Source organism: Chaetodon trifascialis, chromosome 10, assembly GCF_039877785.1.
Source record: "Chaetodon trifascialis isolate fChaTrf1 chromosome 10, fChaTrf1.hap1, whole genome shotgun sequence".
NCBI lineage: Eukaryota > Metazoa > Chordata > Actinopteri > Chaetodontiformes > Chaetodontidae > Chaetodon > Chaetodon trifascialis.
In genome coordinates, this window is record NC_092065.1 from 12,482,767 (window position 1) to 12,495,861 (window position 13,095).

The following is a 13,095-nucleotide window of genomic DNA, read 5'->3' on the forward strand; positions in this document are numbered from 1 at the left end:
ATTATCATTTGCTAACATTACTTATTGTAGTTAGTCAAAAGTTCCAGACACTTTTTGTTGTTGTTGTATCTGTGATACCAGAATATTTCCCAGGACCTATTTTTTATGACAAAGAGAAATGTAATCCTTTTTCCAAATAAAACATGCAACTGGAAAGAGACATCTGTGTTATCCATCAGCAGAAAATCTCTGCTGGTATTGTGAATTCACTCGATGCTGTACTATCCTCATTACCATAAATACTGTACACCTTTCACTGAAACATTTTCTACCACGTGACACTCACATAACTTCAGGCTTCAGTGCTGCTGCATTGCATACCTTCTCTTGTCTTCACAGTGGAAAACTCTTCAAATGACTAAAGAAGACTGGAGACCCAGCGCTGCTGCTGCTGACGAGGATGATGATTTTCAAAGCATTTCCTGCCGAGGATTTCAGTTTCTTGCAGTCAGAATCACTGACGTCACTAAGCTGCCCAAGGCCACAACCAGAGCTCCGAGTATAAACTTCCAGGAAATTCCCTAAAACACGACAACAAAGACAGTCAAAATCCAATCAGAATCAAACATATTGACACATTCCTGTTAAAGGCTTACAGATGGTTTCTTCTTAGAAGGAATCACAAAAGGTGCGACGTTGTCTCCAAGCATCTCCGCTGGCTTTGCCCTCCATTCCTGAGTGTCGTTGCCACCTGACTGCCTTTTGACGAGCTTAGATAACTCGACGTGGATCGCCTTGAGAAAAGCAGGAGGAAAAAAGGAGATGCGAGAAAAGGGTTGCAGTTTTAAAAATGTCCAGCAGGTGAGAGCAGAGGTCTGAAACACAACTGTTACAAAGAAGACCTGAAAAACAAAGGCCAACAAATCCCAATAATCACAATTTCTAATGTTGCTTTAAAAATGCTCTTTAAACTTCATTCTAAATGTCCATGCAAAGGCCCGTTCATCATATTTTGTCAGTACCTCGATTCGATTTGTCATTAGAGGTTGTAACTTGTCATGAAATGAAAAAAAGGGAAAACAAGCATTCTTCTTTGCAGCTTTTCAGTGTTCATCCACAGACTGCAATAACTTTCTCACAGAGAAGCTAAATCAGTTTTCTCCCAAGCATTTAATCCAGCATTGAGACAAGGGTGTAATTACCAAAGCAGCAGATATTTTCGTTTAGTCTAGACAGGACCAGACATATTTGTGACAGTGGCAGTGTGCCCTATAGGTCAGGTCACTGTAATACTGGCAACAGTGTGCTGTAAACAGCTGGTGGAAATGTACTCGTCACACTCCATTAAATCTTCCAAATCAAACCCAGCCTGCAGCAAGTGAAACCAGTGAGCTAAAATAATGTTCACAAACTGAGATTAGTGCTTTTTTTTTATCGTGATGAAGAGTTCACCAGAGTAGTTATCTTAATTATACAGTGAGGAGTCTGTATTATAGCGGCGAGGGTGACTCTGGGCCTTTCTTACCTTCCCTTTACTACTTTTAGAGCACAGTGACAATATTTAGCTCATGTGTGTTATTTTTACCAAATTTGCCGGACAGCTCTGAGCAGTGCGGTCACATCTGTAAACTGCCAGATGTGCAGTTTGCCAGAGCCTCTGTGGAGGATTTGGCAGATTAGACAAACCACACAAACAAGACAGAACAGGCCTTCAGCAGAAGCAGCTCACTGGGATCCTTCTCTTCAGGCTGACGTGTGAACAGCTCTAAACTCTCAAAAAATTCATATTGAACATGAAGGGGGTTTTCTTCGCAATGAAGTGGTGTTGTTTTCTTGTAAGTGAAAAGCCGCAATTAAAAACAAGCAGCCGGGAGATATAAGGGTGCGGGTGAAGATGAGGGGAACTGTGAATAGTGAGAACTTAATGAGGTGGGAAATTAAATTCAGCATGTTCTCGACTGCTCTTTGTGTCATGGTTTGCAACACGTTTGAAAAGTTACTGCTTCCTTTTTCAACAGCGTTTTTGCTTTTTCTGAATATATTTATATGGCTGATAGACTATATGTTATTCCTTCATGAACTGAATCATAGCTGTGAACATATCAGCATGCAGGCCATCACAGAGCCATCAGCATCTTTGTCTTGTGCTGGTTGGTATCATAGACTGTATAAAACATGGACGTAGTCTCTTTGATGTCACCCATAGTTTCTAAAGAACCATTGTGAAACTCCCAAACTTCCAGCTAATCCACAGATAGCCAAAGAGGTGGAGTGTGGGTGGAGCTGAGGTGGGCTGAATGAAGCTTGGTAGCTGAATCATAGCGGCTAGCTGTTCCTCAGAGCAGGCATGTCTGTAAGTATGCATCAATTTAAGCCTTAATATAAATTACACATATGAATTATAAAAACATTTTACCTCTGACCAGTTGACATGATCAGGGAAATTAGCTATAGAGACCAAAACTGATTTTGTAACTAAAATATATATGAGAAGTCAGCTGCTAATCATTTGTACTGATTGGTAGATTCGGTGGCTTTAATAGTCATGATGGCCTAATTTTAGAGTGACCTTTCCTTTGTGTGTGAGGGATTCAGAGGCAGATTTGGAAGAAACGCAGCGAGGGGATGGACCAGCTCAGCCACATAATCTCACCTTGGTGGCCGGCTCCAGTTTCAAGGCCTTCTTTAGCACCTCCATCGCCTCTTTGTATTCAGCCTTGTCCGACAGGAGCTGAAAGAGATTAGAAAACCTACAGCGTGAGTAGTGCTGGAGGACCCATAAATCAAAACAGGCAGCAAAAAGATAGTGATAATGTAACAGCTATTTTGTCCTCAAAAAAAATTAAATCTAATCGCATATTAAACAAATTCCTCTTCCTTCCAGGAACTCTCCCTGCAATAATCATTTATGGATTGATAAAGACCAAATGAGATGCTCCTCACACTTGCAGTGATGATGTCTCAGTAACAACACGACATGATGGGCCCTCACCTTTCCCGTCCTGAAAAGGGCCTTAACATTGTTTGGCTCCAGGGCCAGAACGTCCCGGCTGGTGTTCAGCGCCTCGTTGTACTGCTCCAGTTTGAGCTGAGCAGCAGCCAGGTTGTTCAAACATTTCACCCGGTAGTCCTGCACCTCCTCCTCCTCTGCCTTTACACTGCCGTCGCTACCATCTGTACAGAGACAGAGCCGCACAACCTCTGATATTTTGCTCTGCTGTGAGCACTGCCTCTTTTTAGTGGTGACACAAAAAAAAGCAAAGACCAGCGGTGTGACAGAGATTAATTATCTCATCTTGGAGAGGACTTCTTCAAAAATCTTGCAGAATAAAAATTTTCAAGGAGAAACTCCCATCGGGTGTCATTATAAGGATAGTTCATGCCCTGTTTTTTAGCTGGATATTGTATGACTGTCCCAGCTGTAACAACTGCATGGTTCCATCATTAGACCCAAATAGGTCCAGCTGAATGCAGCAGTGACCCACGTTATGAGCACTTAGGTACTGCAGAGGAATTTTCACACTTGGCCCCGAGTGTGATCGGTGACAAATGTTAGCAGCTCAGGGACCACATCTGTTTGGATACACAGTCTTTTTATCTCAAATTTATACAGCTGAATTTATTCAGCTCTGCTAAGCACATCGTTCCAAGTTGGAGCATGAACTCATTTTTTGGCTTCGCGGCAACAGAAGTAGCTTTTAAAGCAACACGGACACAGGATCACCTTCTCAGCTGATGTGGATAATTAGCATACAATGGCCTTTTTACACATACAGCAGATACAGAGCCAGAGTCATGCTCCTGTTTTAGCTCTGCTTTGGTCTTAACCGACTCCTGAGGGAAATGTCTGGCTCTTTAGTTGCTAAATGCTTCACCGTTTGCTGCTGGCTAACTTTGCCTTAAAGTCCAAGTCTGGAAACCTCCCACTGAATCTCTTATCTTCTCTTCTTTAATTAGCCATGAGCAAAGCATTCAGGCAGTCATTAAGCTATTTAGCACAATAGAAGTTTGAATTTTTGTCTCCTGAATGTTAATGTTTACATTTTTTTATTGGTTATTGTTAATTATTTTTTGAATTTATTTTGTTTGCTGAAATCTAAATCTAATCATTGAGTATTAAAGTTCATTCCTGACCTTGGAAATGCTAACTTAAACTCCACATACTTGGAATTTCTGACACTTTCAAACACATCTCATGGTTAAAATGCTACCAAGTGGACATTGAATTGACATTTCTTTCTTATCTTCTGTCTTTCCCTCTCTTTTTTTTTTTGGTAAATTGTTATGTTTGATAAGTGAAATTAATGCTCCTTCCAGATGTGCTAAAATGTTTTTAATGCAATCCCTCCTCACATTGATTTATTTACTTCCATTATCTCAGTTTCCTGTTCGATTCTTGATCCAAACCTGCTGACAATTGAATGATTTCTAACCTCCACACATCATGAATCATATTGGTAAAATACATTTGATGGGCTCAAAATGACCCAAAATGAGTGAAAGATGTTCGCGTCCCTGCTTCATTATCATCTTTTTTCCCGATCGTCTTCTCAATCACTAATTACGTGATCTCGATGCCCTGATGAACTCCTCTCTTCAGCGGGTTCACTCACTGGTCCGCCATCATTGTCACATTATGAAGCAGTTCATGCTTTAGTCTCCGCTGACTTGTTCAGTCACATTTCCCTCACGGGCCCACCCTGCCTCGTAAATGATTGAAGTGATTAAGAAGGTGGAAATAATATGAAAGTTGATTAGCATTGGTTATGCAAAAGAATCAAGCAAAAAACATTTACGGTGGCACTCGGCTCAGATGGATGTGGCTCTGCATGGCAATAACGTGATTAAGGGTGGTGGTAGACTAGAGGAGAGCACTGAACTCTTATGTCATTCAGACTGATGTGGAAATGTTGCATTTAAGGTCTCTATCAAACGCTGTGTTTTATGCTTCTAGTGCATGTGTGTGTGTTCTATATTTTCATTTTTTAGAGAAGAAAATGCTCACATCAACTACTACAACACATTCCCAGTTTAGGCGACAGTATGGAGATATTTTCTATGAAAAAATTCAGGTTATGATGCTGGGTTACCTCTGCCGCGTGTGGTTAGCACTTCCAGAGCCATACAATAGGCTTTGGCAGCCAGGCAGTATTCCTCCCTCTGGAAATGAAAGTTTCCTCGCTCTCGTTTCTGGTTTCCGATACGGATGCGGTCCGCAATGGGCAAAGTTAAAGGATCTGGTTTCTCTCTGATGTCCAGCAGTTGGAGCTGGTAGAGTAAAGGGGCCCAGGCTGGAATATCAGGCTCCCTGTGTGTAAACAAAGACAAGAGTAATCAATATCATCACAGGGCAAGGAGTAAAAGAGCAAAGGAGTAACTTCAGGTCCAGAGCTTTTTACAATCCTCCAGAAAACACTTGAAGATTATTCAAATCAATCAAGAAATCAATTTCTTTTCAAGTGAAAAGCAGAAACATGCTAGTCAGCACCCTCAAAGCTTTGACGCATGCATGAAATTTGACAGCCATGTTCAAGATGCATGACACAATGGAGAAAGGTCTGCACGCTGTTAGACTCCAAAGAACTACTGTAATTCTCTTTTAGATGCAACCTTTCCGTCGACAAGCCTGACAGTGTACACACCTTCCTCCTTTGTGCCCTGCAGTGATATATTTGTTGTCTGGAAGCTGAATATTTTTGCCTGGATGTGCACACACTTCGTCCCTCCTCTAGTGTTCAATATACAGTACAGTGTTTAGACTGAATTATACTGTTATACCAAGTTCATTGTAACAATAGTTTAAATTGGAGTGATGAATGAAATTTCATTCTGTCACATATTATTTGTGTTTTTTCTATATGGCTCCACACTGGTGGTAAAGAAATCCTAAATGTCAACAACAGAGATATGACCACGTTGTATGTTGGACCTGCACGAGACAACAAACAGCTTTGATCAACACACAGTGATCTGATCAATCACTGCCAGCAAACACCTTCATCCACAGCTCAAAGAGCTCTGCGCTGCTCCTCATTTCTCAGCTTCTGCTGCTGCTGTTATGAACCTGTAACATGTTACTGCTCCCTTTGTTCTTTACTATCTTAACTGGCTCCACTAAATACAAAATCATTTGCATTTTAGACAAAATCAACACCGCCATCGTCCTCACAGCAGCTGTAAACACAACGTGCTGCTGATCACATACACATGTATTCAAATTCAATTTCCATGTGCTAACGTGTCTTAAATGTATTTGTATGTGTTTATGTTTGAAGGTGTAATGTAGCATATTTATCTGTGGCATAAAAAACTGGAGCGAGGTTCACCATTACTACATGGGCTCAGGAAGAGTTCATAAAACTGTTGATAAACACAGTTTATCTGCAAATGATTCTGTTTTTCTTTATGTTTTTAAGCAGCGTCACAACTTTTTTTTGGAATCTGGAAGAATAATAAACAGATTAAACAGTTCTTCCTCACTTGCATTGAACATTAAACCTTTTAAAACACTTTACAATAACAAATTGAATTTAAATTCACCTTGATTTAGTGGTAACATCATTAGCTAGCATATCCAAAAATCTGCAACATAACAGTTAATCTCACCGGCGACCACAGCCGGAGCTCCTGCTCTTAGACATGAATGGAGGCTGTCTAGATGCATCTGCGGTGGTTTTATCATAAACTAAGAGAGCCTTGAGGAGGTACGTTCCTTGAAGGAATGACTCAGTCGAGCAGAACATTTTCCAATGTGATCTGAAGTTTGAACTCTCCCATCAGGACAGGGATGAGTGACTAATAGAAACATTTTTATCCCACAGCACCACTGATGTGAAGTTGCTGACTGTTTCAAAGGTATTTTAATAAACACATAAACAGTGTCCAGGGAACGCTTGTTATCAGAGCAAACTGAACATCATGTGTTTGTGTTTTCATCACAAGCTTTAACATCTGCTCTGTGTGTAGATATTTAGCCTTAACTGGCATCTCTCTATTGAAATACAAAACTCTCCACACAGTCAAACCAACAGAAGTCAATGTGCTGTGTGTTTGCTCAGTCAAACCAAATCACCAAATCTCTCAGTATTTACAATTTGCATGTTGACGTAGTATTACCACAACTGTTAAATTTACGTTCAAAACTAGAAAGGCTTAAAAAATGCATGAACTCCTAACTGGGACACTGAGTATCCGTTTTCATTCCTTGACGACCTCTATGAAAGACTTCGGCCAGGTGAGAGGAAAGGGGGTCAGGTGAGGTAACTGTATGGAACGATCGTATGTGGCATTTCAACAAGTCTTCTTGACGTATCTGCGGAGGAGATGTCCCAAGAGAGGACAGAAGGTGTGGGTGAGTTGACGAGCAGCTGATGAATTGCTGCATGTGTAATATGTATAGTTTGTGTTGCATATTACTGGAATTAGCCAGTTGAAGCATATCAAAACATTTCTGATTAATCTCTACGACATATATTGTGAGGCAGCCCAATCCCTGTGATTTGGCTGATGGAATTTGGTTTATGATTGATTGCTACATAAATAAACAAATAGATCAATAAAAGATACTTTTACAAAGACAATAGTGACATTCTACCTGTTGCTATGGTCATTATATAATGAGTAATGTCAGTGTTGTGGTAAAAGAGATGACTTGAGAAAGTTAAAGTGCACATTTCATCGTATGTAAGAGCTCACTGGCTTTAAAGGACGTCTCTGAGCGACTCCAGCTCATTTAAACAGACAAGAATTTGAAACTGGTAGGAACCTGTGAGCCGGCGGCGGCTTCAGCTTACTCAAGAGTCACTCAGAAGGAAAGTTAATTTGGTTTTCAATCACCGGGCTTCTGTGACCACATGGCACACAATGGTCCATTATCAGTTACTCTGTGGAGGCTCTGATTCCAAAGGGGTGTGTGTGTGTGTGTGTGTGTGTGTGTGTGTGTGTGTGTGTGTGTGTGTGTGTGTGTGTGTGTGTGTGTGTGTGTGCCTGAGTGAGAGAGAGAGAGAGAGAGAGAGAGAGAGAGAGAGAGAGAGAGAGAGAGAGAGAGAGAGAGAGAGAATGAATGCAGAGTGCTGCAGGATGTTTTGAAAAGCTGATTTTGAAATGGCCGGAAAAAGACAAAAAATACTCATGCTTGGTATAACATGACACGTGGAGTATTTTTGTCATAAGTGTTCGTCTTCTATGACCAAACCGAACGATCAACTTCAAGTGGATCCTGTCAGTTCAATGAGCTCAAAAACATAAAGATCAGAAACAAAGTCAGAGAGGGGAAGTACAGCTTCCAGCAGAGCCCACCCAGTGCCTGTTTGCTGCAAAGTGATAGTTCTGGGAGGTCGTGAATTATTCAAACTGGTTGTGTCAATGACACAATTTATGTCTGTCTAACAGAATTAGATGTATCCCCAGCTACAGGGAGGATGTGTCAGCAGGTGGGATCAGGTTACCCTTTCACCTCTCCTCTCTGGAGACCTCGTCCACCGTCACAAGGACGCACAGGAGTGTGAAACCAGCAGCTGATCCGAGGTATCTGAAACCTGAGCCGGATCCCTGCGCTCAGGACCAGAGGAAGTGGCGTTCAGAGACCTTATCGCTTAGGGCCATGAATAAGTAGATGCAGGTCTTTTAGAAGCTGGTCTGGACTATTTCTGGCAGCTGCGTTTAGTCCTGTCCACTTGTTTTGAATACCACTGCATGTTTACAAGGATCAGAGACGACTTGTTCAACAGGTCGCTCCAAAGCAGCAGAGAGGAAGACGGTTGATTCATTTGTGAGGAGCACACAGCTCATTGCTTGGGTCACACTGGGAAATGTTAATGTTTCTAAAACAGGTCTCACTCAGCTGACCATTCGAGATGGATCCTTCTTTCCTGCTAATGTCATGCGTTTTTCTGCATTACCGAGAAAGTGTACTTCACAGTTTGTACAGTGCAGGCACATACTGTTACAGCTTCATGTTGTCCTTGCATACTTTTCTCTACTCCTATCTGGAAATATTACACAATATTCTGAAGGCTGTGTATTATGTAATAGTGTGCAGTGTATAACAGTAATAAACACAGTGTCCTGCCTACTGTGACCTGCTTTTCCCTGACTCCAGATTACAAAGAGTTCACGTCTGAATCTGCTCTTAAAGAAACTGCTTGTTTTCAGATTACTGAATTAATACTAGTGCTCACAAACCGTCTTCTTACTTACTTACTGACAAGTTTATACTGAGCTTGATTTCTTCATAAGAGCACATGCAGTGCAATGAGAAACCTTGTAAGGGACTGTTTTGGAGTGTATTTCCTCTACAGTCATGGACGAAGAAGTAAAAATGTAAACAATTGGTAGGGTGTGCGCCACATGTATTGAGGCTGTTAGTCCTCTGCAGTGGCTGCAGGTGGGAGTCGATTTTGCTCATATGACCCGTGTGATTGTTACACTACTATATAATATTGGATTATTATTGCCTATGCATCATCACAACTGACTTATTTATTATTTTTGATATTGTTGAGTACTTTAACTTATCTTAACAACAATATATCAGATTTTATGAGACATATGTATGTAAAATCTTAATCTGTAAAGTCAGCCAGTAACTGCAGCTGTCAGGTAAATGTAATGGAGTAAAAAGTGCAGTATTTCCTGTTGTATGAAGTACTATGACACTCTGAAACAGATAAATGACCAAAAATGAAAACAAACAAGAGTAATGTGGAATTAACTTTACTGATTTTTATGACTTGATAACTTTTTGCCACCTTTTGTCAGTTTTAGGGCTCCATAACATAAAATGGAAAGTACATGAGTCATTTGTAGAGTCACACATCTTGTGATTTTCAAATCTGTTAACTTTCATAGCAGGATTATCAGCAGAGAGCAGTTTACATGCCACAGGTACGACTTTTTTAAGGCCCTGTATAGTGCAGAAATTTCACACAGAATTCAGGACCTAAAATAAAATGGCAGAATGTACACACAGTGCACAGTGAAGTAAACAGGGCATGATTTTACAGAGTCTCTTCAAAGGTCATTTGCTTTATATCAACAACAGAAAAACAGTGGTGTAAATGTACATTGTCTGACAGTTGTTAGCTACCACTGAGAAGCAGCTTAAACATACTTACTTGACAGCTCATTAAAGGAAGGTGTATCATAATTTCCAACTGGACCTACAGATGTCAGAATTATGAGCTAAACACTGTTTGTGTGCAAATAACTCAGAGCCTCTTATGTCACTATGTCGTTAGATATCGATTTTTTTTGCAGAGGAAACACACCCACTTTGCTGCTCATGACTCACGCAGATTGGGACACATTAGATGAGAAGTGATGAGTCATTTCTTATTAATCGATGCAGGTACAGCTGCCTCAGTGCTATCTGCAGCAAGCAAATGTGCTACATCGAACCATAATGTATCCCAAATGATGTGGTATTATCCTACATAGGAAACAGAGGTTGCACACACACATGCATGCACATGCACACACAGACTCCTAAAAAGCTATTATTCACATGCAGGATTCAACAGGTGACCTTTGAAACATTATGTCATTAAGCTCTATTATGAACAAGCAGGAAGCAGAAAAACACTGCAGAGCATCAAGTAAGGATTTATGTCTTAAACGGGGAGGAATAATATGAATAACAGAGCTGAGCTTCTATTGTTGCCACCAGGAGCAATAAATAAAATCAACATGACTGGTGAGCTGTTGAGTGTAATCTGAGAACGTGGCGCGCTGACAGATCTATAAGGGTTACCGTGTCATGTGGGTCATTGGTGATTAGCACCACACCAGTGTGCTGCTGCGCTGGGCCCAGCCAATGAGCCCCTGAGGTCTTATTAGTGCAAAGAGGAAGCAGAGGCTGGTCAACGAGGTCAGATCCCACCGCAAGATCCCAGTGAAACCTGAACCTGCAACTTTAGACCAGGTCCACATCCTAAAACTGAGCTTCAGAGCCGGTCTCCTCCTCACACGAACATGATCTTTGGTTTGGAAGACTGCCTTTAGTGGTTGCTATATCAGTGTAGGTTTTGAGTAATATCACATAGTAGTAATTATTACTGTGTAATGGTGAGGTAGTCATGAGTCTTTCTACTCTCTGAGGATCAGGGTCAGGACCTGCATGGGCGGTGCTGCAGAGTTTTGACTGATAACTTTGGTTTGGCTTGTCAATGGTGGGTGAAGTAAGATGTTTTACTTAAGAAAAAGTCATCATCCAGTTCATTAAGAGTCTTGCATTCAAAATGTTATTCAAGCAAAAGTACAAAACTATTAGAATAAAAACTTACTTAAGGCAAAATGATGATTATATTTTGTAGTATTAGTCTGAATCTGCTCCAGTAAAAGGAATGCAGTCATTTCTAATGAGTGTCTAAGCATTGTTCCAAGATGGTTGCTGCTAACTTGGCAGTCACACCACTTAATTGGTCAAAATTAGCTAATTTTGTTGTGTAATATGTATTTGGAGTGGTGGGTAATCAAAGAACCACATTTTCAAACACTTTTTATATTCTAAATATAATCAATCATATTAGTGTTGAGATGTAGCTGCCAGAGTTCTTTTCTAAATGGCAGATGTTGAAATTCCTGATATTTCCATCTTGGAATCACGACTAGGAGGCTGATGATGTTTTTTCCGACTGCTGAGCTTGTAAATGTGGCCTGAACACAATGCTGCTTTAGGCACAGTAGTGCTTTGAGTTAATGTTAGCATCAGCATGCGAATTTGCGAGTGCCAACAGTAAAATACTGGAGTTTAGCACATGCAATGTTTCTCATGTCCATCGTCTTACTTTCAGCATGTTAGCATGCTAACATTTGCTACTTGGCACCACAAGCGAACGAGAATGTCATTATTTTAGTGGGAATTATTCAATTTTCATGAAATATCATATCTGTCTTATTAACTTTCAGGGGGAAAAGAGCAGCGGCTTCATGCTACACAGCAAAGACCAAGGATTTAATGAGCGAGATGACTGATCAAACTGTCGTCTCAGAGAGCAAAGAAAGTCACCCAGAATTCTGCAGCAGTAAATCTCATCATTTCTTTCAAATACATACTTTTTTCTCTTTTTTGTGTCATCTATGAAAGTGAACAATATCCAATAGTTGTGGGAAATTTCAGTTTGAACCAAAAATGGCAACCTGCTGCTGCTGCTCTAAAAAGTAATTCAAACTACTTTGTTAAAAGAAGAAGTGCATGAATGTACTGAATTACATCACTATACTGTATGCGGCATTACAACGTGGCTAACTCACCTAAACTCCACTAAACTGGCTAGTAAAGTCATGTTAATACACTCCACTTTAGACGTTGTTGCAGAAGTGTATTTACTCTCAACTTGCATTACTCACAAGCAAAAACGTCGGTTTTATTGGTGGAGTCCGTCACCGTCATGCACTTGCTTAAGAAGGGCTGTGGTGACTCTTTCTCAGGCTGAGATTTGGGAGGTTTATCCATGATGACGCCGAGGCTGTGTGAGCACTGAGCAACGCCTGCCCTTTTACACGTGCCCTACACAAAGGCCAAGTGTGTGGTGGTGGCTGTCTGACGAATGCGTTGTCTGGGCATGTCTTCACAACAGTCAGGATGAAAGAAAATGGGGCAGGGTGGGTCAAAAAAGGCAAAATGAGACTAAAAATTAATTGCTTTCCTTTGATGGTCCCAAACCGTTTGTAGTTTTAGTAGTTAACTTCACCAAAATGGAAAATAAGTGATTTAACTACTGGAATCACTATGCAAATATGAATGCAGCTGAACTACCTGCAAGCTACTGCAAAATGTAGTTTAACGACTAATTTAATTATATTTAATTCACTGCTCCCCAGCATTGTATATCACAGCTGTTGTTGTAGGTTTAGTCCCTCTTCAGTTTCAAACAGTCTGGCTGAGAAATGACCCAAGTCAAACCAGAGAAAAGGTCAGTGAGAAGAGACACATGGAGGTTGTTTTTTTTTTTGGGCCATCGGTGGCAGGACAGAGCCTGAGGGCTGAGCTGAGCTGAGTGGAAGATATGAGACATTTGCTGAGTCAGCAGCTCAGACGGCACTGAGAGACAGAGACAGGTTCAGGTGACTGGCTGTCTGGATGTATAGACTTTCTCTGCCCACGTTTATGGTAATGTGTACTGCAGGTCACCAGGGAAGCCATGGCTAACAATA

At 40.9% G+C, this 13,095-nt stretch overlaps 1 protein-coding gene across 1 annotated transcript in view; it reads right to left on the reverse strand.

Annotated features, from left to right (window-relative positions):
* Positions 1-386: 386 nt before the first annotated feature.
* fkbp16 (FKBP prolyl isomerase 16) overlaps positions 387-13,095 on the reverse strand; it is a 30,576-nt gene continuing 17,867 nt past the window's right edge. Inside the window, exons 4-8 of the mRNA XM_070972403.1 lie at positions 5,031-5,248; positions 2,933-3,114; positions 2,594-2,671; positions 597-734; positions 387-521 (exon numbers count right to left, since the gene is read on the reverse strand). Of these exons, the coding sequence (XP_070828504.1) occupies positions 435-521; positions 597-734; positions 2,594-2,671; positions 2,933-3,114; positions 5,031-5,248 (703 nt within the window). The 3' untranslated portion in view covers positions 387-434. The remainder of the gene's footprint in view (positions 522-596; positions 735-2,593; positions 2,672-2,932; positions 3,115-5,030; positions 5,249-13,095) is intronic.